The sequence below is a fragment of the Pagrus pagrus genome (genome assembly GCF_965226575.1).
Source record: "Pagrus pagrus genome assembly, chromosome: 5".
Taxonomy (NCBI): domain Eukaryota; kingdom Metazoa; phylum Chordata; class Actinopteri; order Spariformes; family Sparidae; genus Pagrus; species Pagrus pagrus.
The window spans coordinates 33,780,158-33,805,404 of NC_140189.1; the positions used below are offsets into that span (position 1 = coordinate 33,780,158).

Here is a 25,247-nt window from a genome sequence, read left to right on the forward strand (position 1 = left end):
ACAAAACATGTCATAATAAGTATAGATGAACTGTACAAAAAAAAAGTATCTTATTAAATATATAAGCTAGATACATATTATATGTGATATGGCTCATAAATGTATGTATACAGCGATCACATCAATCACTGCATAAATACATAACAAAATTGATTTTACAGCATACTATACAAACATATTATCACACAACTACATTATTAACATTATGTACACATTATTTGGCCTCCATTTTTCTATTTTAGAGGTTTATTGTGCTCCTTCTTGCATCAAAACCACATCCCAGTAATCCCTCGCAGACACCTCCCCATGCTGACATGAAGGATAACGCTGTTGTAAAAAATCCATCATCCCGACCAGTTTGATCACTGCGCTCACCGATCTATTTGCTTTCAGGTCAGTCGCAGTGAATTTGCATAATTTTATTGGAAAACATCTAAGCAAATCCTATCAAGGAGCCATCTGCTTTACTTTGTGACCAGTCAAGATTAGAGATTAGAGTAAAATAGTGTAATTTGGCCATTTGATTTATTCAGGGTCAGACGCTGCGTCACAAGTTTCTGCGCTACAGCCTGATGAAACTAATGAGCTTGTAATTTTCTATTCTCTTCTTTGATAACATAATTTGAGGGTATTTGCTTTTAGTGTCAGATGAGATGAAAAAAGATGTTTTTCACCTTTCTTGACATTAAAATTAAGATTTTCTTTCATATTTCTGTATTTACATGTCACAATCCCAATAAGATGTACTGGAAGGCCCACCCAGTATTACCACCATGCTATCTAATGCCTCTTATGTCATTTCTGTGGTTTATGTACATTGTCAGCCATTTTAAATGGTCCGTCCTTGTGCCATGTTTCACTACAACATCTTTTTTTTTACCTGAAAAAACCTGAAGGTAGTAACATGCAAGATGCTTCAAAACTACAGCTTATTTCCGTTATCATCGTATGTAGTATTTGAGTATTTTGTGCAGATGTATAGACTTTCTCAGGTACATCAACCTGATGTCATGCATATCTGAAAACTGTGTTCTTGGTGATGGCCACCTATTCATCCATGCACCTGTCACCAAATCTTTTTTTTAGCTGTGCAGGGGATCTGTTGTGAGGTCAGTTACAGTGAAAGGCAGGAAGCCAGGACAGACGTCTCCTAGTCTGAGTCTTCACTGCTGCAGTAGGAGCTGTCGCAGCATTCGGCCATGTAGAGGAACGTGTGAACGTTGGGATTCAGCTTGGGCACCCAGTGGCGAGGCACCAGGAACGTTGCCAGGTTGAACAGATCCACAAACACTTTGTAGCGGTCACTAAAGGGAAAGAAAATCATTAATTCAATATAGAACTTGTGTACTCGGCAGTATAATTAGGCATCTGTTGCAGATTGTACTCTCAGAAGGACAAAATCAAACTGCTGCTAAAACTTAATACATACTGAATTAAGAATTTGTGTCATCGCTCTTGTTAAAATGAACTTTAAGTATAGTTAGTGTCTGTCAGGGAGAAGTGACCATATGACAGGTTAATTTAGATAAGCTCAGTGTAGCCGTTCCCTGTCCTTATCTGAATAACAAGCTCCGAAGTGTTTAAGATACTTGCAGAGTAAAGTGTTTAAACAGTAAGGTAAAGTTTGTAGCATACAATACCTGACAGTGGATCTCAGGTAGTGGTAGCCAGATGAGCCCCCTGTGCCAGCTTTGCTGCCAATCATACGATGCACCATGCATACGTGATTGTCTAAAACAAAAGACAGAAAATATCCGTTGTGGTATGAGCAATGTTTTGGCTCTGCATGTTTCATTTGAGCTGTTAAGACACGACTGAGACAAAGGTGAGTAAACAGTGTATTTCATGGGAATAGGTTGTTGGATTGATGAGCAGCCGTAGAGGAAGGAAGAATATTTTTCTGCCTCTGAGGTGCTGAACTAACTTAAGCTCTGTAACTCCCGTCAGTCCAGCTCTGCCCTTGGGCAAAAATGTTAAAGTAGTGGTTTCTTGTAGAAATTTGTATTCTCCCCCCTCCCCATATTTTTCTGTACTTGTTCACTGGTGAGTCTATGTAGCAACTGACAGAGATGATCCAGTACTTACATCTCCATTTTGTCATGAGGGTGTCGATATCCATGAGGGATGTGAGCAGCTGGAAAGGAACCTGGAACCGCGGCTCTTCCCTAAAAAGGTAAAAGAAGATGTTAGTGATTGAGGATAGCTTGTACAGGTGTGTGAAAATGTGTCTTGGTGGGGTTCATAGCACTTGTAAAACAAGAGCAGCTGCCGCCTGCTGACTACAGCAATGCAGTTAACATGTCTTACCCATCAGTCTCTCATTAATTATCACCATGCCGCGGCTGCTACATGACTCTGTTTGCTCTCATAGCTTTAATGAGTGTCATGCCACCTTGTGCCCTTACCACACGGGTTTTAAAAGCCTGGTTATAACACCTTTTGGTAAATCTGACAACGGGTGAAACTGCTGTGTTTTACAACTGTTATATTGTTGGTTTCACATGACCTGGATGGTTCATGGGAGTTTCAGAGAAGGGCAGGTGACGTGGAAATTTTAGGTGGAAAGAATAAATAAGTAACCTTGCCTCGGGAAAATAAACCCACTGAGCTGCTCTTAAGTAAGACGTGAAACCTCCGGCTGGCCCAGTGGTCAACAGTAGGAGTCTGTGTGTTTACTGTGATGCTCTCGAGTGTCGAAATGTATGAATATGAAGCTGAAGCAAATATTGCACAGGTACACTGTGCCAGAGTTTAGCTGGACAAGAGTGAGGGAACGTTTTAAAGATCACATACCTGTAGAAGTAGATCATCAAGGCACCTTGGAGAGCCTTGTAGGAGAGCCGCCTCTCACCTTGTGAGCAAAATTGAAAATATATTAAACAGATGATCTTTATTCATCATTCAACGTTAAAGTTCACAAATATAAAACGTTAATTATATCTGGACTACAAACATATCTAGCGCCTTGATAAACACTCAGAATGTGTTTTGAGGGTGATCGTGTTCCTCTTGTTAGCAAAATGACCAAAATGTAACCGCTGCCCCCCCCGTGCTCTCCGTTCCTCAGTAGCAGAGTGCAGAGGAAACCGGGTTGTTAAGATGAACATGTTAGTGTAGTCTGTTCTTATCTGACTAACATCTACAGTATCTTGTCTCTCTAATCATTTAGCCTTTGCTGGTTATTTCAGGGATGCACAAATGTCAGGGTTTTTTTTTATAAGATGACTTTTCTCTTGACATTCACTAAGATGAAAAGACTTTATTAGGCTTCATTATTCTTTGTCCTGTTCCTGTTCATTGTGTCCTAATCATCTCCTAATCATGTATTTTAAAATGGCCCTGCTTCTAGTGGACTGTAAAAAAACATGTGAAAACCCGCCTGAATAAACTTAGTCAGCTGGATAAAATGTAAAGGTTACTACTTTAACACACAACACATAAAAAGACAGTTGTAGAGTGAAGAGCAGGAAGATAACTGGATTTAAAAATACATTTGAATTAGAAATGTCACATTAAAGGTTAATGCATCCTGCAACATGTCCTTATGGAGGCGTACATGGGTGTTTATGTTGGTTGGTTTGTGAGGGGAAGGGTCCCATTGGGTCCCCCTGTTAAAAATTAACAAATCACCTACTGCAAACAGGATTATGACAACTGATCAGTCAGATTTTTCAATTTGTAGAGATCCCTCACCTTTGCTGAGGAGATGGTCATGACGCTTCTCATCAAACAGAGAAGTGAACAGCTCCTTCTGTTTGACCAGCTCAGCCATCATTTCCTCCTTGTCCTCAGAATCTGGCATTTCCTTAACAAAAAAAATAATAAAACACAACCCGTAAATAAAAATACGGTTTCTGTCAATCATCTGTGCAGTCCAGAGGGAGCGAAGAAAGTTTGCTGGAATCATCTCTTACCTCGATTTTCTCCCTCTCCTGATTCAACCCATCAAATATATTGATTTCCAGTCTTTCCCAGAAATTGAATCCATCCGCCTCCAAGCCAGGAGTTCTCTCCAGCCATTCCTGAGAAGAACGGCACAAGATTTATATCACATTCATACCCTGTTCAGTCGCAGGTGACTTATCCAGAGCAAGACACAGAAAAACACAATGTTGAATAAAATAATATGCTGGCTTCTCTTTCTAATTATATCCTGATTAAATTAACAATTCGATGTGCAGGTGTTTGTCAAACAAACCTCGACTAGTTTTAAGAGTGTTGGCTCCTGTTCAGTGGCGAGCAGCGTCTCACTGTCGCGACCCTTGAAGTTGTCCCTGTAGTGGCGTCTGTTGTAAGGAACCCTCTGGTTGTCCGGGACCCCGATTTTGTTCTCCAGGACCCGAAACTGAAGGCTTTGGAATCCAGAGGCTGGAGCCAGGTATTCCCTACAGACAAACGCACACACACAACAACAAGTAAGCGTACATGCACACAACACAGGCCAGAGTGCAATATCAAGGAGGAGTGCATCTTATAAAGAATTTAGCCCTGAAGCAGAGAGGGCCGGAAGTTATTTATAGGCTTACCTGAAGTCGAAAAAGTCCAGGGCAGTCATCGTTTCCAGAACCGCAAACTGGTCGACCAGCAGTCTGAAGATCATCACAATCCTGTGAATGCGAGTGTTGACTTTGAGCATATTGCGTTCGTCTCTGACCTGGAGGAATAGTGGAGCATTTAAGGAAATTATTACTAATCATAGCACAGCCTGTAAGTACATATCCTGACACCGGAAAACAGAATCTAATTACTGAGCTGATTACACTTTTAGAGTTTTTGCATCATTATTTCTTCAACCCAACGTGTCTCTGCTGGGGGGGAAGTAAATTTAATTTTGAAAATGAGCCAAGGTGATGCAGAAATGTTTTATTTAATCATAACTGAACTCCAAAGCCGGTGTGATTGAATAAGACAAAGCATTCCTATCAGAACTTGTGTAGTCTTCTCTGTGATGATTTTGTTGATTGTTCATGTATTTAATGATAAAATATAGGAATTAAATCTTCAACACTGACAGCTCACATCTGATAGATCTGAATTTAGTGTTACTAACATCAAAAAAGAACGTGATAGCATAAGATGAGTTCACTCACGTGTCCACTGATAAAGATCTCTCGCACAGAGTCGAGCTCAAACAGAATCTGTTTGAACCACAGTTCATAGGCTGAAATTGAACACAAATAACATTTTAGCATCATGTAACGAGGCAAACGAAAAGGTCACACATTTATAATTACACTGCAAAAAATACACATTTTAACTAGTGAAGTAAGTAAAACATCTGCTTCTTCATTGAAATCACTTTACTTTTGATCTTTTTTTGGATTCCAGGTAAGTCTTTTTTTTTTTTCTTCTAAATTTGAAACGAGCAAAAAAAAAAAATACTAACTTTTAATTCCAAACAAGTTGAATTACTGAAACAGCAATTTTTATTTCTGTCTCTTGAATATACCACAAAGCTGCAGTAGTTTTACCTTGATGGGTGACAATGAAGAGGTGCTCATCATGGATCTTATTGCCCTTCACTTCACTCTGCAGCACCTGGGCTGACACTATTTTGTCGAGCTGGCAGATGAAAAGAAAATTCAGCACCTCACACAAAATTGAAAACAAATCTAAATTCCAGTAATTCTCTTTCTTTTAAATACGCAGCCAGATTGTGTTAAAAGGAAGTGATTTTCTCTACCTGCAGGTAGTCTCCATAGATGATTCCTCCTTTGCTGGCCTTGTTAACCCCTGTCTGAGAGGCATCCTCCTCTTCCTCTGTCGTGGGAGGCTTGTTTTTGAATAACCTGCAGTGCGAAGAGAGAAGGCCTTTTGTTACTTGGTGATTTCTCCTCGTCAGTATTCCTAATGAATTGTCAGAAGGCTGCATTTGATTTTACTTAAACAAAAATTTAGTGGAGGGAAAAAAATCCTTCAGAGCCCTATTTTAGGTGCAGTAACAATTTGAACGTACAAATGCCTCTTCTCAAAGTACGGACATCCACTCATGACTTTTCCAAATCAGTTGCAGCGACGATGTGTTCTTCTTCCTCGACTAATATTTACTAAGATTGTCTTCAAAGCAATCCAGATTTTTAAAGACTCACCTCATCCAATCATTCATGAGGATGCAGGCACCATCCGGCCCGCCTCTATTTGCCTCATGGAGCTGTTGTTTATCTCGAGCTGGGACCACCTTCTGGACTCGAACCTTGACCTGCTAAAAGAACAGTCACAGGACCTTTTTCAAATAATACAATGAAAAACAACAAATACCAAATACACACTACTTTTTAAGCAAAACATCAGACTGAAAGGAACATGAAATGAAATAGATTTTAACTCAGGAACCTTCAAACTATCAGAACAAATGTGGTCAGGAAACACTTTGCTGTGGAGGTTGCTGTCTCAGGGTATCTTCACATTGTTCGCTCTCAAGGATTTGCTGTTTTCGTCTGTATGTACTGTCTGTTACAAATAGTGAAGTTGGTTACGTAAACGTCTGACTGAGAGGAGTGGGATTCTCATGTGTATATTGGCATCGCAGACTCTGTTCCAGTTGGCAAACCTGATATGCACCTTCTGTCTTTTGTATTTCGCCATGCCAAGTTTCCAATCAATACATTTAATTTTAAAAAAGACGAAGAAAATGTGGAAAAATCAATGTTTGCCGTGAAAAGATGAGCTTCTTTTCAACCACAAACTCTTGAGAGGTTTGATTATTGTTTGATTAAGGACACATCCTGAAATTAGACTGCGAGGCACTCACAGAAAAATGTGGGTGAAATGGACTTTTACTTTCGTTAACGTTAATATTTTTTGATCAGGAACTCTTATTTTCAGTCTTTACCCACTGCAGAAGCATAGACACTCAGTCAGAAGCACAACAGCTGTGAGTCATAATAAGAAACATAATGTAAGTTCTCTGAGTATCGTTGATGCCTCACTACGGTTCATTGGACTCATCTGTAAATATTTGCAATTTGGTTAATATGTTATTCAGCCTCAGTGAGTTACCATCATAGGAGACATGTTCCAAGGCCACTGAGAGTGAGTGGACAGCACATATGTTCTCAGTGCAGTGAGCTCATGTTTGTGTTTGTCCCTGTGACAAACCACATAAACATACAAACCTTTAGAGCGGACCGTCCGGAGCATTTTGGGAACTTCCTGCCAGGCCGTGTTAACAGCTGTGTTATTCCCTCAGATAATTACAGGGTTGTCTCTTCCTACCACCTGAACCACAACACACTGTCAGTCACAACAAAGGTTAGGGGTTCAGGTTTTTGTCATTGAACGACAGTTAGCCCAGTTTCATCAGTTTAAGACTCAGAATCCACAATCCACCCTCTCTAAATCCCTCCAAGATCATTAGCGCCCTTGTTTTTCACCCACACTCTTTGTAGACTTCTCAAGTACAGTCCCAACAGCCTGTGCAACTGTCCTCAGAAGATCAGAGGGATGGTAACGAGCAGCTATTTCTGAATCGGGACATGGTACAAGTCTAGCTATATAATGCTGCAGACTGAACATGAAGAGCAGAAGCAGCACCGAGATTCTTTGTTCTTGTTCCCATTTAGCTGGGATGAATGGGACGCTAGTGAGGGGGAGGTGGTCGGGGCTGCAGTGGATGAGATGCTTTAGACTAGATAATACCGTCAGTGTAAATCTGCAAGGCCTTAACAAACCTGTCCATCTCACTGATAGGATGCACGTGTCAATACGCATTATTTCCAAGGTCTGAGTGAGTCACTGATTAAGAGAAAGCAGGGATGTGACCTCTCTTCACCTCGCTGCCATGTAAATCTCCCAATGAAAGTTAAACTGTTTTCCTCTGTGCACGCCCCTCGTCCTCGTGCCGTTCGTTTGTTTGTCAATTGTCAGCCGAGCCGTCGCTGCATCTGACTTCATCTCCACATCACTTTTGATTTGAGCCTTTTTGTATTCTCGAAAGAGAGCATGAATAATGTATTCATCACTGACGTCTCAGAAAAGACAGAACAATTGGACAAAAAGCGACTAAATGTGTTAATAGTAAGATCTGCACTTCAGTCTTTCTGCTTCGACCCATCCTGTTAGCATTAATAATTACAGAGGGAATTATTACACACTGTAATAATGAAGCGTTCTTGAATGATAATTATGATCTCGACGTTACTTTGATTAACCAATCTTCTCGCAATCAGATGGTGTTTTTCCAGTATTACATCCGAGATTTAACTCTCCCTGTTATGAAATCCTGCAGAGAGACACTTTTTTTTGTTTTCTGTCACATGCCTTAAAATCGAATTTACCCCAACAGGTCCTGCTGGAGAGAAAGTCCACGAGTTGTCAGCTGAAGGTGAGCAAACGCAATAATGAACACTATCACCGTGTGTGCATGTGAGAATCTGTGTAAGAGTGTCAGAAAACAATTCACTCCAAACATAATTAATGTATTTAAAAAAAAAAGAACAGAAAAATCTGAAAAAAAGCACCTAAACATGTCAGCAGTGAGATCTGCACCTTTACACACATGAGCTTTAATCATTACAGAGGAACTGTACTGTTTTTTAATCATAATTATGTTCTCACCATAACTTTAATGAACTCATCTTCTTGCAGTCGTTAGATAACTAGATGTTTGGAAAAATGTTTCAAGATTCTCATGTTTTAATATAAACGACGGATCAATTCTAATCAAAGTAAAACATTTTTGCACTCCTCTGCTTTTTCTGTTTGTGCAGTATGTTTATAGTAAATACATACTTCAATTATCTTGTCTCATATCGTTTTTTAACATTAATTTTACATTTATTGTAGACTCAAAATAAAGTATGTTTTGTTGTAGGTAAAAAGGCAATCAACCAGAGATGTTATGTGTTTGAACTGAAGTCATTATGTTGGGGAACATTAATCTGCATCACGGAAATATTATTACATATCATAATAGAATTACAGTAACCTATGATGGCAGAAAATTAATTACAAACACTATTATATAGGAATATTACAATATTACTGGGATATTTGTTTGCAGCAATTTCAGGCTATAAACTAAATGCCAATGTGAGTAGTAGGTCAGAACGAAGCTGTTTATGTCGAGATCACAGAATAATTCTGTAAGCACAGAAAATCGGAGCCTGTTGGCCCGTGTTGATGTGTGGATTTCAAACATTACCTTCGTGTTAGGAGAACATTTCAGCAGTTTCCTTCCATGTCGGCTCCTTTTTGTGTCAGAAACCTCTGGACAGAAATAGTGTTTATTTTCCTTCTCAGTAAATGTACCATAAAGTGGTTTATATAGAAGTCAGTATTTAACAAATGAATTTAGGATGCAGCGTATGGTTTTTTTTCAGACGATACAATAACAGTTAATTACCTGCATCTCATGGCCCATACCACTAAGATAACCGTTTTTTTTCTTCACATTTTTGTGTTTTAAAAGAAGTTTATAACCTGTAGTTGATGCACACCTGAGGGTTTAAAGGCTCAGTCAAGTTTTAACATAACAAATCTTACCTTTTTCTCTTCCTGAGAACATGTGAAAAACATGCATTGCATGCTTTAGGCCATGAAAGCAATTTGGATTTATATTATCTTCGATATTTTTCAGCTACATTTTCACAGATACTGATAAATATATCGTGCATCTCTAAATGAATTACAAGGTCATGAATGCAGGTGGTCAGTTTTCTTTTTGAAGTACTTTCAAACCGAACTTTCAAAAGTTTATTTTTGATTTATTGCATTCAAACAGATTTGGTTAAGAAACCAAATGGAATTGGGAGCAGATGTATTATTGCTGAGAGAAATGGTGTTTTTATTATATAAAATCTGAGGTTTAACTCTCCCTATTTTGACTCACTGCACAGAAATACTTTGGGGATGGAATTTTGTTTTTCTGTCACATTCCTCAAATTGAATGTACCCCTACAGGTCCTGTTGATTCTGCGTCGAAGAGAAAGTCCACGAGTTGTCAGCTAAAGGTGAGCAAAAGCAATAATGAACACCGTCACCTTGTGTGTGCAATTGAGAATCTATTAAGACTGGCTGCCAAAAAAAGTAGGTCTGATAAAATCCACAGAGGGACATCCACACTGAGATTAGCTTTATATAAAATAACATACAGAATATCTGTTGAAACCATCAGGGGAAGGGAAAGTCATTTCAAGATTTGCAATGTGGGATGCCCTTGGAGAAGCAATCAGCTCCACACTGTTATTTTATTTTCTAGAAGCTCATTAGAGAGCTCAATCTGGTGACTATTCCATGTGTTCGTAATGATCTAATCAGCTCGGTTGATGCACTTGATCACACATTTCTAATGTCACATCACTGCTTTACTGTATCTACTACTGTAAATTCAAGTTCACTTTAAATTACTGTCCCTTTCGTTACTCTCAGCCCTACGTCATGTGATCTTAATTCAGTATGACTGGAGTAGCTTCAGTCCAAGCTTTTCTTAAATCCCCACAGCCACCAGATTTGAGCCAGCGTGGATACAACATCTAAAGTTATAGATATAATTTCACGTCATTAACAACCATTTTGACATGAGGCCACTGTGCTGGAGTAAACGATTCTGAGGACAGAGCGCTGATATTTAACAGCAAACCAGTTACACCCCTTCTTCAGACGCTACGCACCCCAAAGTCATAGACGTACTGACTCTAACAGCTGGGCTATAGTTATATAAAACAGTATATAAATGACTAGAAGAGCACATCTTCTGCCTGAGGCTTGGCTAGCCTCAACGCAATACAGGCAAAAATGTGTAACTCGAAGGGAAAGAAACTGAGGTCTGCTGTCGCAAGTTGTCTTTTTTAAACTATGTTGGCGAGTTATTATCTCTGATGTTATTTACATTTCATTACTATCACGGTGTAGCTCCGTTACTCGTGGGCGAGGACAGTGTTGCTGATTGGCTGGCATAGTGTTGTGTGGGTTTTCTCCATTTACGAAGCCAGGGCTGTGTATGAATTCCCACAATTTTTTTTTTTTTCCAGCGCACACACAGATTAGCAGATTGTGATGAGATATTCGCTGAATTAAACGAAAAGTTTGCTGGATTAGAATCGCTGACTGCAGCTTCTAATCCATGCGGTACCACCTCGAACTCAATCCTCATATATGATGTATAACATCCCCTTCGGTGCTCTTGTGTTTTGTGATTGTGCGTCCAAGATGGATTGCAAATGTATTTCATGTTTCCATGTGTGATTCCATGTGGCCACCTTTATGTTACGTGCATGAAATGAGGTCCAATTGAATTATGAAACGTGCCTCATTTTTTTCCATTTCTCTGATGTGGCTATTGCATGATGCTTTCGGGTCTTTGATGTTCTTGCAAAGTCGTGCCATCTCTTTTATATGAGGCTTTGAAGTAGGTCTAGTTATGCTGCGTAGTGATATGCCGCACTGTTTCTTTGGCAGTGCCGACTGTGGTCACAGTGTGATACTGCAGCAGTACTGCGGATCATTCTGAATTACTGTTTTATCTATTCTATTTGATGTCTCTTTAAATTAACCCGGAGTGTCCAGAAGTGATCTTTGAACTGATTTATCTGAAGTATTTTTCTGACCCCCCTTAAAGTTCAGGTATGACTTTGTAATAATGAGTGCGTAGCCACATGATGATGTAGATAAACAGTCAGCTGGATGACTTTGTGAACTATGACTTTGCACCACTAGGGAGCATCAGAGGCCTTTTAAGAGAATCAAAGATTTGAATGCTTTATGTTTTGCAGAGCTGACTTTATATTTGAAGATTCTTCAGCAGGGTTTTCTTGGGGTTTGACACTCTTTGTATGGATATATCAAAACAAATGGGGGTTCGTTTAAGTTCACTGTAATTTCAGTGTGAAGAAACAATAGACAATGGCTCACAGGGGAGCTTTATTAAGACATTTCATTATAGGTTGGTGAGGAATGGGGGTGGTATATCCTGAGGGAGTCTGATGAGAACTTTGATGGAGTGTATTTGAGATTTCGAGCTGAGCAACATTCAAAGAGATGGAGCTTTTTTTTGAGCTCTATATGTCATAAAGCATTCTTTAAATTTCTGAAACCATACAAAGAATCTGTGAGATGCTGCACAGGGGGTCAAAAAACAACAGCATAAAACAACTTTTGTGCAAAGAATATTCTGCTCCCATTTGGTTTGAAATGCCGTTTGAAGTTTACCATGAAAAAGAAATCACTTTCATATGAAGGGGTTGTTTTCAGAGTTATGCATTCCATCATCACACGTCCTCCGTGCTTTGATGAATAACACTTAATTCAAGTGTGGGAAAAGCTGATCACAACCCAAATGTAGTTTTAAAAATTGAGCCATCAAATGTTCAAACCTAAAATCCTTTTTGATGCTCGCTAAGTAGATTGCTTTTAGCCAACTGTCTATGTTAAAGGTTAGTTACACTTACACTGTCTTCAGCTACAATTAACACACTTCAGAACAGCTTCAAGCAGCCAACTCAAAATTAATGCTGCATTTGTCTTGTTTCGCTTTGTAGTTCAAAGGATGCATTTTTAATCATTAATGTACTTTGTCATTTTGATTTTTTTTTGGAATACTGAGGCCATGCATACATAACTATTTGGAAATACTTTAAAGCGCTGGTGATATCTAAATGAGTTCATTACCGGCTGGATAATACCTTTTTTTCCGAACAGTTGACTTTTGAGAAAACAACAAAAAAAGGCAGAACTTTGTCTAATTCTTAAAAAAACAACACACCAAAAAGAACCCCAATATCATTTTAATCCATGAGTGCATTTAACATTCAAAAGAATCATACCTACCGAGAACATGGATGTGATCTATATTTGGATCCACTGCAACCTTGTTTATGTGAGATGGGTTCATGAAATATTTGTGTTGATGAAATATTCATTGGACAGTAAGCCAGGTCAAAAGGCATTATGCCCAATAAACATTAAATTTAGTGGAAATAATAGTTGACTGCATGTTATAGATACATCACCACTTGTAAATACTTGTCACTACATGCACAGGTTTCTGTTAATTACTTAAACAGAGCATTGTGAAGAAGCCCCACATTAGCCACATTAGTAACGTAACTTTAAGAACAGAAAATAAAAAATGCATGTCTGAAAAATAAAATAAAAAAAATCAAACTCAGCTGGACTTTATTCGTCATGTATAAACACAACATAAATTACTGTTAATATGACTAGTACAGACATTTACTCAATTTCTTAAAAAAACGACATAAAACTCTTGCATAATTTACAAAACATGGTGTCCCTGTGCTGTCCAAGACACGGTTGTGCCTTCCCCCCCAACAGAGTTCTTCATTCTTTCACTGTCCTTTTTTCCACAATGAATATTGGGTATTTAAACATGGAAACTGTTTCTTTTTTTCTTTTTAAAAACATCTCAAAGAGAATAAGACATTTTGATGTTTTTGATGTTTACAGTGCTAAATCTGGTATACATAGTGGTTGTTTGGTGAGGATATCTCTAACGTCAGAAGTCTCTGATTTTAAAAACAAACATTCGCTCAAGGACACTGCTCGCTCTGGGAGTGTGAACTCTCGAGCCCCGAACTTCTAAAGAAGTGCAGATATGCATAATGTAAACATTTCCTTTGCTCCTTTAATACTGTCGGTTGAGCCGGACTCTTCTTGATGAAAACAACAACAAAAAAAATCCCAAAAACATAAAACACCAAAATTAGCTGTCTGTTTCTCCAAAGACACCAGTATTCCTCTGCTTCAGAGTCCAGAGTCCAAAAGGCTTGTGCAACAGAGGAACTGACCTGTAATTGCCATGTTAAGGCTTGGTGTAGTTATACATTTACTCTGTAGTCCCTGGGCCACAATGCACAGCATTGCTTTTGACCCCTTGTTTTTTTGTTCTTTTTTCTTTCTACTTTTTTCTTTATTTTTCTTTTTTTTTTTTTTAATACAAAAACACATTGACACTCAGGGTAGATAACAGCAACCTTTGATTACAGTTGCTTTTCATTTTGTCCGCTAGCGTGTCTCTACCAAAACTAAGTCTCTTTGGCAGAAAATGCACCTCGTATTGTTACCTTTTCCCAATTTCACTTTGCCGCAGAAAGTGGATGTTATTAGCACTGTCTGCTAACTCTGGGTACTGCTCGATGGAGAGCACATAGTACCCATCATACCCCAAAACCTTTCCACTACTCAGGAGCTGCCTCTTCTCCCCTTCTGTCCAAGGGCGGACCCCCTCCTCGCCATCTCGCACCCGCTGCTGTTCTCTTGCCCAAGCGCCTGCGAGGGCGCGCTGACGAGCGAGCTCAACAACCCGCGCTTTCTCTTCGTCCACTGTGGATCCATAGCGGATATGAAGAGCGAGAGCACCAGCACGAATCTCCACATCTGCAAAACGCCGAGTGCGACTATCCATGACTGTGGTGGACTGAGAAACAGTCACATTAACACCATTCTCCAGGGTTTTGTGTCCACTAGTGAGGTGCAATGCAGCAAGGTCGGCATCTGGAAGGCCTGGCTTGACAAAGTAGTGTGTGTCCCGCCCTTCTATAGTGAAGTGGAGGTCTTCCAAATAGAAAGCATTGTTGAGGATTGTTGCGACCTTGATACAGTCCTCACTGGCCACGTTGAGTGTGTGAGTGTGAACGCTGCCCTTGTAGATAGCAAACATAACAGCCCTTCCAATTGGAGACATTGCTGCTGAGAACCACAGCCAAGACTTTTCACCTCTGCGACCTCGAGTGAGATGGACCTCTGGCAGCCGCTCGAATGACAAGAGAGAATGCGCTTGTCTGGTTACTTCCTGCTGGACCCCAGAGATAGACTGTAGGAAAAGTGCAGTGAAACGTTAACGCCTGAACATGGCAGAACCTGACTCTCCAGGCCATTTAGAACCAGCTTCTGCTCTGCTTCAAAGAATTTTTCATCCCCGTCTAAGATAATGGTGTTTTCAAGCTGTGTTCTCAAGCCAAAAGTAGATAAATCCCCCATGACAATTTTACAGCAACACTTTTTGTGTTAAGGCCTAAGAAGAGACCAACGAATCATAAATAGCTTCAAAAGATTGTTTTAACAGTAGGAACACCAAAATATTACATTTAAAGTTAGACAGTGTTCTAATGTGTTCAATTGGTAGATAAAACAACGAGACAGAGGAAAGAACACGTTATGCTTATTTGGCGTATTATTATGCAAATATTGCCCAATTAAAATTGATTTTGTATGAAATACATTGCAATCCAATTAAGAGATGGCAGCTTGAAACTTCTGGCATCAGAGAAAAACAATGAAAAACAAAGCATTTGTTTTGGTGTCTGTCCGAGGCTGTACACTTTCAAAAGCATGGTGTCTGTCAGCTGGAGGAGTAAAACTGTTGTGTTTGTGTTCAATATGCATGAGAGATATTAGTGCTACCCACCGGCAGATCATCCCAGCGCTGACTCTTGCTTAGTTCATAGGACGGCATGCTTAAATCGAACTTCGGGACTGGAAACCCAGGAATGGTGTTGTGCAGATGAAAGCCAAAGGTTACGAGCCAGCTGTTCACATCTGTGCAAGAAGAATAAATTAAAGACAGAAAGTTCACGAGTTACAACATGAATGAAGCAGCGTACCAGATGATACATTTCTATTTGAAAAACTTCTGACAAGAACATTTGAAGAAGGTTCTGACAAACTTTCTTGAACAGTCAAAGCTGAGCATTCCTAATAATTGCTAATTATTACAACACAAACAAAATTAAATAAAACACAGATATGAAACATCCGATTAGAAGAGGATAAAGATTTAATATGCAAATTATCAGGGATTTTCTCTACTATTTTCCGACAATTTAAATAATTCATGGAGAAATTAATCTGCAGAAAAATGGGTAATGAAAATAATAATTAGTTGCATCCCTTATAATCATAATAAAACGTATCAGAAGCTTTAACCATGATATCTCTCACCTGCAACATATTCTCTCACTTCATGGACTTTGCTGATGGGGTTGTTATTTCTGAACATGTATAAATTAAAAGGAGCTGGCTCCTTGCCAACTTTTTGCCACGTAGAGACATCTGGAACAGTCCACCTTCCAGACATTATATCGTAATCCTGCTCCCCGAAGTGCAGCAGTTTGGTCAGGGGATCATACAGTCCTCCGTGAAACCCGAGCACAAGCTGGAAGTCTGGGTTTGAGTCGAAGTAGACCTCACCGTATGCCGTGTACTGGAGCTGTTTCACCAGGAGGCCGTTGCTCGTGAAGACAGCCAGAGGTGTGCCGGTGTTGTCACAGGCGATGTAGAACTCCTCTCCGCTGCTGATCTCCATTGCAAACAGGTGTCCTTGGAGGTCGTAGTAGAGCGAGGTGATCTCTGAACTGGAGTGGTTATATACATGTGTGATCCTGGCTGGGTAGCTCAGGTCTGCGTAGAAATATTGCAGGTGTTGGCCCAAGCTCGTCTTAGTGGACACTCTGCGGCCGAGTCCATCATAGCGATACTGAATCGTCCAGCCATTGCTCTTGCTGTAGACCCGCACCAAGAGGCCTTTGGAGTTGTACTCAAAAATTTCTGCTCCCCTCTGACGGAGGAAACCGTCTTCATCCATTCTGTACTGGATATCTCCGAGGCGGGTGATGCGGTCTCTCAAGTCATAGCGCAGAGGAAGAAGTCTGGCACTGTTTCCTGCGTTCAGCAGGTGCAGATTTCCATTAAGGTCATATGTATAGCGCCACATCACTTTTTCGTTCAGATACACAGTCTGGAGCTGGCCATCCACGTCATACTCATAGCTGTACTTGGTGGTGTTGGCAAAGGGGCCGATCTTGATCTCTCGCCTGATGACTCTGCCCACATCGTCGTACTGGAAAGTGATCCAGTACATGAGAGAGCGGAATATCTCATACTGGATCTCCTTGATGCGACCATGTGCATCGAAGTGTTTGGTGTAGGTCATGACTGCGGTGGATATGATTTGATTTATATCGTAGTAGATAACCCCAAACTTCCCAAACTGTTCTACCTTTCCTGAGATGTCATCAAACTGGTACAGATCGATGGGTAGTGGTGTTTCGTTGATGACACCTTGCACGCTGGTGACACGCAGGCTGCTGTCATAGGTGTAATCAAAGCGTGCGTTGACCATGCCATCCTCACTGAAGCGGAAAATCTGCCGGTCCACTAGGGGACCCACCTGGCGATAACGGATGGAGCAGATGAAACCTTCATTCTGCAGGTTGACCGTCTTCAGCACACCTGCCGTCTCGTCGTAGGTGAAGCTGACCCTTGTGCTGTCATACAACATCTCCGACAGTTTGTTCTGCCGGCGGTACCTGTACAGGACCCTACGGCCTGTGCCGAGGTGAGCTACTCTCAGTAGGAGGCCATCTTCGCTGTAGTCCACAGCCACTGAGGCGTTGCTCTCTGGGGGATGATAAAGGTTCCTGTAGTAGCCCACTGAACGGATGGTCTGCATGGTGTAGCGGGCTACGCTTGGCATCGTGACAGCAGAAAGCCGGTCCAGGGAGTCGAAATCAAATATGTACTGCCGTTGACTGTGGAGCAGGAGAACCATGGACTAGAGGGAAAAGAGCAAAATAGCAAGTGTTTTCTTAAGTTGTGTAATATTTATACATAATATATGTGTAATGACAGGCGGGTTGAGTGCAGTCAGAGTGAGTAGAAACAGGGTATATGAAAAATGCACTGGGTAGAGTTAGCTATCAGATCCTCTGATCTGTTAATGCAGAATACAGTATACAGCTTTAGTTTCAGCGTTATAAGTACTTTGAAAATGATATATTGATGTTTAACACCACACAGAGCTTCTGTCATGAGCATTTCCTGAGAACCCTGGTGTGGAGGACAATTTGTTCTTTTAAACATGTTCAATTATTTAATGACTGTCTGGTGGTCAAAATACTCGACCATCTGGCACAAATAATGTTTTCTTTAAAGTCCTTTTCTCCACAAAAACTAGTTTATTTTAAAATATATGCAGATTAGACTGTGGTCTGTCTTCTGAAGGTTTACCACCCTTCCTGTTAAAATGTCATGCTCAGTCATCCGTTGCTACAGAGGTTGCTTGTGCTCCCTGAGCTCTCCGTGTTCCTTATGTCAGAGTGTTGACATGGCCTCTCCAGGTCACGCAATGAAAGGATGCAGCCAGGAGAGGCTGAGGAAATCTCTGCATGTATTTTTGTAGCTGAGCATCTCAATGCAATCTTAAACACACTCTAAAAAATGTCTAAAATATAGCAAATATTTTTTGTCGGAGAGATTGATGGAGTGATGCAGCTCAAGGGAGATAAATTGCTGTTTGACACGATGGAACAGCAAAATGCACAGATCAGAAGACCTTTCAGTTTTGAGTGTTATTTAGGTTTAGATTTGTTTTGTACTACACAGAATCTGTGCCACTCTTTATATCACTATGTGCATAATTTAGCCTCAATGCACTCTTCCTATATCTTCCTGAGAATACTCCAGGAGCAGACCTGAAGACTACCTGAACATACAAGGACACAGATCACAACTATTTCCTGAACTCTATTTTTAGTCTTGCCGGTCAGAATGAAGCACATATTTAACAATTGAGTAAATACAGTTATTAAAATTTTTTTTTAAAAAAGTGCTCTTGCAGAGTTTCATATAATCACAGCCTGCCAGCCGCCCAGTGTGTTGACTCTGTATTTACCCAGTCTTTCAATTTGTACTCCTTGTTGGCCACCATCACTAAAAACCGGTTGGACCAGTCCTCAAGTGCAGGGTGTCCATTCTTTGTTATGTTTCAGCTATTTATTCATTTATTTTTGAAAGAGGACCATGAACAATATTTAACATTTTGTTAGCATTTGATGGATTGTACTAATTTTCATCTTCAGTCTCCTGGCAGGTCACAATTAAACCACACACGCAGTCACAGCACAGCACTAAACAAACAAGACAGGACACACGATACAAAATGACATGCAGCAGCACTTAACATAGTCTTCAGGCTTTACATACAGGGATTTAAAGACTGTACTGTGCTTTTGCAAATGTACTGTATAGTCTACACTGCTGCCAATGCACTCTTGCCTTGGTTAAACCTGACACACTGCAGAAAAGCAGATGGATACACCAGGTTACATTTTATGTCTTCCTTCAGAATTTTCATTACTGGGTCGAGGGTTGGGTACATCTTGTGCATGCAATGCTTCTGAATATGTTTATATCCAACGCTTATAAATAATGCTTAAAAGTCTGCAGTTAGTCTAAAATGATGACTGTGTTTTGCCTCTGTAAGAAGCAGAATTATATACGTGGGGCTGGTGATTATTGCGAAATAAGCCTCTTCAGGGTGACCGCTGCTACATGTCAGGGTCTTCAGTCGTCCTGTGGCGATAATGACTAGCATGCTGCACACTATATCTTACATATTGCTTCCTCTGGTCATGTTATTTTCTCACCTGCTCCAGGTAGGTGTAACTCCATATCTTCCCATCAGCAAACACCCTGGACACCAGGCGGCCCTGGCTATCATACTCAAGTCTCTCAGTGGTGGGACCTCTCTGCAGGGCACTGATTTGCCCGCTGCTAGTGCGGCTCACATTAACCGGCAGTAGCTTACTGCTGGGCACCCACAGCACTGGGTGGCCTGCTGTGTCGTATATAATCTTTAAGAGGAACTTCCTGTGGTCATCATAAATCTTCTCTGTCCTCAGGGTGCGATCATAATCAACGGAAAGAATGTTTCGCCCGTTCACCTGTGGGAAGGATTTGATTTAAGAATGTGTCAGACAAAAAAAGACAACGGCTACTACGAGTGATAATACCTAACAGATAACTCTTTAAAACATTATACAGTGAAAGTACACTGATTATACAATCATACAATATCAAGAAGAAATCCTTGCTTTTTATAACACCTTTGTCTGGATGTCTCTTTAAACTGTATTCACAATGATTTTCACTACAGTTGTCACAGAGATTAACATCCCCTTCACGGGGCTCATTAAACTGAGAGACACTCTGGCGATTGTTCAGGTTCACTTAAATTACAACCTCCTGAATTTAGTGGAGATGAAAATTACTCAGAGGCAAAGTAACCACCCAAGTTAAGTTCATGAAGTACCGTAAGTCATAAATCTGAGTGTCGGATTCTAAGAAGGTGGAATAAGAAGAGGTGGGCTCCTGTACAGCGTTGGAATAATGATAACTCTCTATATCAGGAGTTTAATGGTGATGTGATTCTATCATTTAAATGGAAAGAAAGACTTTTTGGAAGGTTATAAAAAGGGCAGTGACACAGCTACAGACATAAACCAACAGATGTCTTTATTTGGGCAGTTTAATCATGTTTTTTGGAGAAGTAACCTTGTGCAACTGATCACTGCCCCCAGAAGTGTCACTTCCACAGTCTATCTAGCACTGAGGTAAGCAAGGCCACAGGAGAAATCCACTTTTGGGGTGTTGATCATTTGCATGTGCCGCAAGGAAGGAAGAAAAAAAGAAATCAAACATACCCTAAGCTTGCGTCCAAACACGATAACTTTCCCTCTGGCTTGTTCTTTGCGGAAGCGCCACTCAACCAAGTTTTGCCCACTCTCCCCTGGCAAGCTCATGTTGCGTCTGGCTACAGTTGGATTGGCAGCGCCTGCCAGGATGTGGGGCTCTGTCTGGTAGTGGGTGTCCATCCCGTTGGCATAGGTAATCCTTAGCGAGTTGTCAAAGCCCACTTGATAGCTGCTTCTACACTGGTCTGTTGATAGTAAACAAAAAAATGAACAAAATGTACATTTTAGAACAGAAATATGTCATTACACATGGGATTTCATGTTATTGACAGTCTCCTCGTTGAACTCGGTTGTGGTTTCAGTCTTTAGGATTTTTATTCAGCTTTTCTCACAAAAAAGAATGAACATGAATGATGTGCTGAAATAACTGGACCATCTGGCTCTGGCAGCGAGTAGAAACCATTTAGATACAAGGTTGAACTGACACGCCAAAGCCTGCACACTGACAGAGTAATCATTTACACTGTCGTCTGTCAGACCCTCTGAGCTGTAATGATACACGACTTAAGCTTACTCAACATTGCCCCGACGACCCCCGAAACAATGACAAATAACGGCTTACAAAATAGCTGCCTGAGTCGGGGAGAAGAGTTGCGGCCCTTACCCTGAGCCAGAGTGTAGAAGGCACGGATGGTCGAGGTGTTCGTGGTGATGCTGATTTCTTCTTCCGTCATGGAGCTTTCGATGTCCACGGTCAAAGCGCTGTATATGTCTGTGTACAAGTTATTCACCATCCCAGTGGGGAACGTCACATTCATTAGCCGCCCTTCACTGTCGTAGCTGTTTGACAAGAACATCAGAAGACAAAAGCACTGATATGTACGAGAGCTCTCAATGCCACAATGCACTGAATTATCAGCTCTTTTATACTTGTTGAATAAGACCATCAATGTTATTCTAATTAAAATGTCACTTTTCTTTCATATTTTTTTTTTTCATATGTTCAGTTTCCAGAGCGTAAGTGACACGACGTCTGTATCAACCCAGAGCGCAGTCCAAATATTTGACATGTGAGAATGACACATTTCATCAGCTATCCGTTTCATATGAACTTTATATTAATGGATTGGATTCTTTGGTTGATTGATGTGTCATTATAATTTAAACTGAATGCTTTGCTTTTTTTTTTAGTTATAGTGAGGATATCATTCATGGCATAATGCGACATGACAGCAAATTACACAAGGGAGAAAAATTCAATCACTGAGAGGGCATGCTATTGTGACCATGTTATGGTGGCTTATTATTGTAAAAAAAATATATAATCATTGGTGGATTTTGTCGGCTTTCCTCTTTTTAAATGTATTTATGTCAAAACAACATCACATTGTAACCAACACTTATGCTGCTTCTTCACTAACTACATTTTTGAACACATGGTTTATTCAAGAAACGGTAAAAGTAAAAGAAAAAGTAGCATACGTTATGGATATGGAGTTATTACAGTCTAACTAGGCTATTTTACAGATCTGAGGCAAATTTTATAATTAGGTTTCAATTAAATGTGCACCCTAAAGCATCCTGCAGGTAAGTACGGTTACCATTTATAGAGTAACTTGTACTGAGCTGTGAGACGAGAAAGAAGACGCACAGGGTCACACACATGCACATGTCCATACACAGCAAACATTTTCGTCCTTGAATAGAAAAATGGAATAAACATCCTGGCGTTGTCCTTCAACTGTAAAGCCTCCTGATCCATGAGAAGCACGAATACTTTCTCTTTTTTAATTCCAAAACATAAAATGATCTGCCAATGCCAGATTGTTTACATCATTTGAATTAGTGTGCACAAAGTAGGAGGTGTTTTTATAATTTTTTTTAATTTGCACAATGGGCTGGTTCCAGATGCAAAAGGCCTAAATTTAATTGCAAACTAAATCAGTCTGACTTTCCGGAGAATGAACTTGCCAGTCTCCATTATACTTACTCGTAGAAAGTTGTCCAGCCAATCTCGGATGTCTTTGTAGCCAGCAGGCCGTTGTTGCCATGGTAAGTTAGAAGCACTAGCTCCTGGCCCTGCGCTGTGAGTGTTTTCAGCCCGCCGTTGGTGCTCATGCTCAGCCAGATCACCTGGTTGTCAGGGGCGACGATACGGACAGGCGTGCGGTTGGGATCTCTACGGATTCTCAAAGTGTTGCCACTGCTGTCCGTAACAGCTGTGATGTCATTCTCTGTGCTGTAGCTGAACGTGTACTTCAAGTCGCCAGTGAGCAGGCTGGCGGTGTGTTGGTGGGTGCCATTGCTGTCAAACATATACAGCTCCTGCGCATCGGGGGACGCCACTTCATATGTACCGGCACTGGAAGTCAAAGTTGGCCCATTTCGAGCGATGGCCCGGATGCGGATGTTGCCCAGGTCTGCCACATAGAGTGTTCCATCTGGGGCTGCCACTAAAGAAGATGGAGCATTGAGCCGAGCATCTTTGGCATAGCCGTCGCCTGTCTGGTAACAGTCGCAGTTGGCATCATTCTTGCAATCACAGTCGGAGAGAGCCCCGGCCAAATGAGTTATCTCACCATCCACAGAAACCTTTCGGATCCTGCTCATCTTTCTCTCATCTGTCTCCGCTATGTAGATGGCCCCATGGTAAGAAACAGCAATGGAAACAGCTGATTCGAGAGGGGTTAACTGAGCCCTTTGACCGCCGGCCAAGCCACGGTCCAGTCCAGCCAGCGGGCAGTGGATAGGTCGGCCAGCTGCAATGCTCACTTGACCGTTCTCTGTGATGCGCAGCACAATGTTGTTGTCCAGGACATACAGCGAGTTGTCCATGGGACTAACTGCTAGGTCTGTGGGCCACTCCAGAATCACCTGAAATACAGGACATCATTAGATTGACTGCTGTTTTTTTCACTGGAGATCAACAAACTGGAAAAGATGCCACTTTGGAAAGAAGTAAAAAAAAAACAAGGCACAGGAGGTGTTTTTCTTGGCTGTAAAAAGTCCCATTCATCTCTCCAGAATGCTACTCTCTAGGTGATTTTGTGTTATATTAAGTGTAATAAGATGTTTTGGACTTGAAATTAGATATTCTTGGTAAGATTGTGAGTTTTTAAACATTTTCAATTAAAACAATAGCTGTTTACTCGAAGTAATCATGACCACAAATCGATTCATGGGCTCATGAACAATAAAGCACCTTCTAAATTCTCAAGGTCTAAATCAGCAAGCATAGGAAAGAAAACCAAACAAAAACAACATCGACAACATGACTGTAATTAATAAACCTTCAGTGTAGTCACGTTGTGGCTGATATCGAGAATACCTTGAGCTGTGAGGAGGCTGTAAACAGACACAGCTCAGCTTTCGTCTGTTCCACCAGCCTTGGACAGGCAAGTTATTCCCTCATGGAAGTTGATTTTCTATCATGTCCTCTCTCCCTTTAAACATTTAAGCTATATCGTGCTGCCATTGAGATTTCAAACTAAGTGGAGTATACTGTAAGATGTTTATCTCCCTGAGTGGCTTATAGTATACAGTAGCTGCCAAAATAACCCTCAGTGTGCCCTTCATACCTTCATGTAGGCACCACTAACTGGTGCTGCAACCTGAGAGAGAAGTATTTCGCTTTTGGGTGACCGACGAAGTAATTTAAATTGAGTGAAAAAGATATTTCAGACGATAGAAATAAAGACAGCTGTGTTAACCACATTTTGGAGAAATAACAAGTATTACAATCCAAAGCTTTAACCCCGGCCAACCATTACAGTCTGCTTGTCAGAAATGTGTCAGTGAATAAAAAAGCTCCTTGTAACAGCACAAATGACTGGCCTTGCCTTCAAATACATAACTGTGTCATTAAAACTGTCAAAATGCTCCCAAACTGTGCTTTTCCACAGGGCGATTAATAATAAAACACGCTGCGTTTAAGGCTGCCACTAGTTAAACTGCACTGAGCCAATTCTCTAGCTGGGATGCCTGAGGATCCCACCGTCTCGCCAAAACCATGTCTTTATTGGCTCAAACCAAATGACTTGATAATTAGCAAAAAGTGACAAGCTTAATCCTTTGTCTTTATGTTCATTTATGTTCGTCCCCCTTCATGTTCACCACCCACCCACCTACACACTCGAACAAAGAAAGATTGCATTCTCTTGTGTTTACACTAAGAAATGTTCCTACGCTGCCAAAAGCACCTTTTAATTCTCCCCCTCGCCTTCATTGCTGCATTTCTATTATTTAACCTCTCAATAGGACACAAGAATATCTATTATATCTTCTGTCAGGGTCATTTTGTTTCGGCTGTTTCAGCCTTCCCTCTCTACTCTTGAAGTGTTTTGTTTGTAGTCTTGTCGTCTCTTTTTGTAAGCTGATCTGCATTAAAACATAAGAAATCTAATTAAAATGTAAATTGGTTAGTTAAAAAACCCAACCAAAAAAAAAAATACAGTTGTCTGCTGCACACAAGTGAGAGGTGGGAGAACCTGATCCTGCAGCAATTTTATTCTCGACAGCCGAAGCACTTAAGAATTCACTGTCTGCAGAAACAGAAAATAGATGCTGTGAATGCATCAATTTTCATATGATAAAAGCCTTTTTTTAAGTTTTTATTTTTCTTCATTATTCATACTAACTCGGATCTGAAAGAAGTGAAGAAGAAGCGAAAAGAGGAGAGATTAATGTTAAAGCGCAGGGAGCCGCAGCTCTGCTCGGTACGAAGTGGCACGGTATTGTAATGCCGTGACCTATTGTGTACAGACAGGGCGCCGCTTTTATGTCGCCTCATTCACAGGTAGATGCGAGGCAAAGCGGACC

The 25,247-nt window shown here is 40.7% G+C and overlaps 2 protein-coding genes across 7 annotated transcripts in view; both read right to left on the bottom strand.

Annotated features, from left to right (window-relative positions):
• Positions 1 to 101: 101 nt before the first annotated feature.
• tdo2a (tryptophan 2,3-dioxygenase a) lies at positions 102 to 6,137 on the bottom strand. 2 transcript variants are annotated; one of them, XM_084352652.1, is made up of 12 exons: positions 6,090 to 6,137; positions 5,684 to 5,789; positions 5,472 to 5,562; positions 5,091 to 5,161; positions 4,527 to 4,654; positions 4,199 to 4,385; positions 3,915 to 4,022; positions 3,694 to 3,805; positions 2,794 to 2,851; positions 2,086 to 2,165; positions 1,641 to 1,731; positions 102 to 1,304 (listed from the first exon to the last, which is right to left on the bottom strand). In XM_084352652.1, exons 1-12 carry the CDS (start codon positions 6,104 to 6,106, stop codon positions 1,151 to 1,153), a joined length of 1,203 nt encoding a protein of 400 aa, XP_084208778.1. In that variant the 5' UTR covers positions 6,107 to 6,137; the 3' UTR covers positions 102 to 1,150. The 2 variants fall into 2 exon arrangements, with proteins under 2 accessions (XP_084208778.1, XP_084208777.1); XM_084352651.1 differs by lacking the exon at positions 6,090 to 6,137 and adding an exon at positions 5,957 to 6,027.
• A 6,567-nt stretch (positions 6,138 to 12,704) lies between these two features.
• The window catches only part of LOC311257087 (teneurin-3), a 156,281-nt gene continuing 143,738 nt past the window's right edge, over positions 12,705 to 25,247 (bottom strand). For all 5 annotated transcript variants that reach the window (XM_084352532.1, XM_084352531.1, XM_084352530.1 and 2 more), the window contains 7 exons: positions 22,420 to 23,303; positions 21,094 to 21,269; positions 20,439 to 20,674; positions 19,383 to 19,679; positions 15,898 to 17,509; positions 15,365 to 15,495; positions 12,705 to 14,770 (listed from right to left, as the gene is read on the bottom strand). In XM_084352532.1, coding sequence (XP_084208658.1) covers positions 14,018 to 14,770; positions 15,365 to 15,495; positions 15,898 to 17,509; positions 19,383 to 19,679; positions 20,439 to 20,674; positions 21,094 to 21,269; positions 22,420 to 23,303 — 4,089 coding nt within the window. In that variant the 3' untranslated portion in view covers positions 12,705 to 14,017. The remainder of the gene's footprint in view (positions 14,771 to 15,364; positions 15,496 to 15,897; positions 17,510 to 19,382; positions 19,680 to 20,438; positions 20,675 to 21,093; positions 21,270 to 22,419; positions 23,304 to 25,247) is intronic.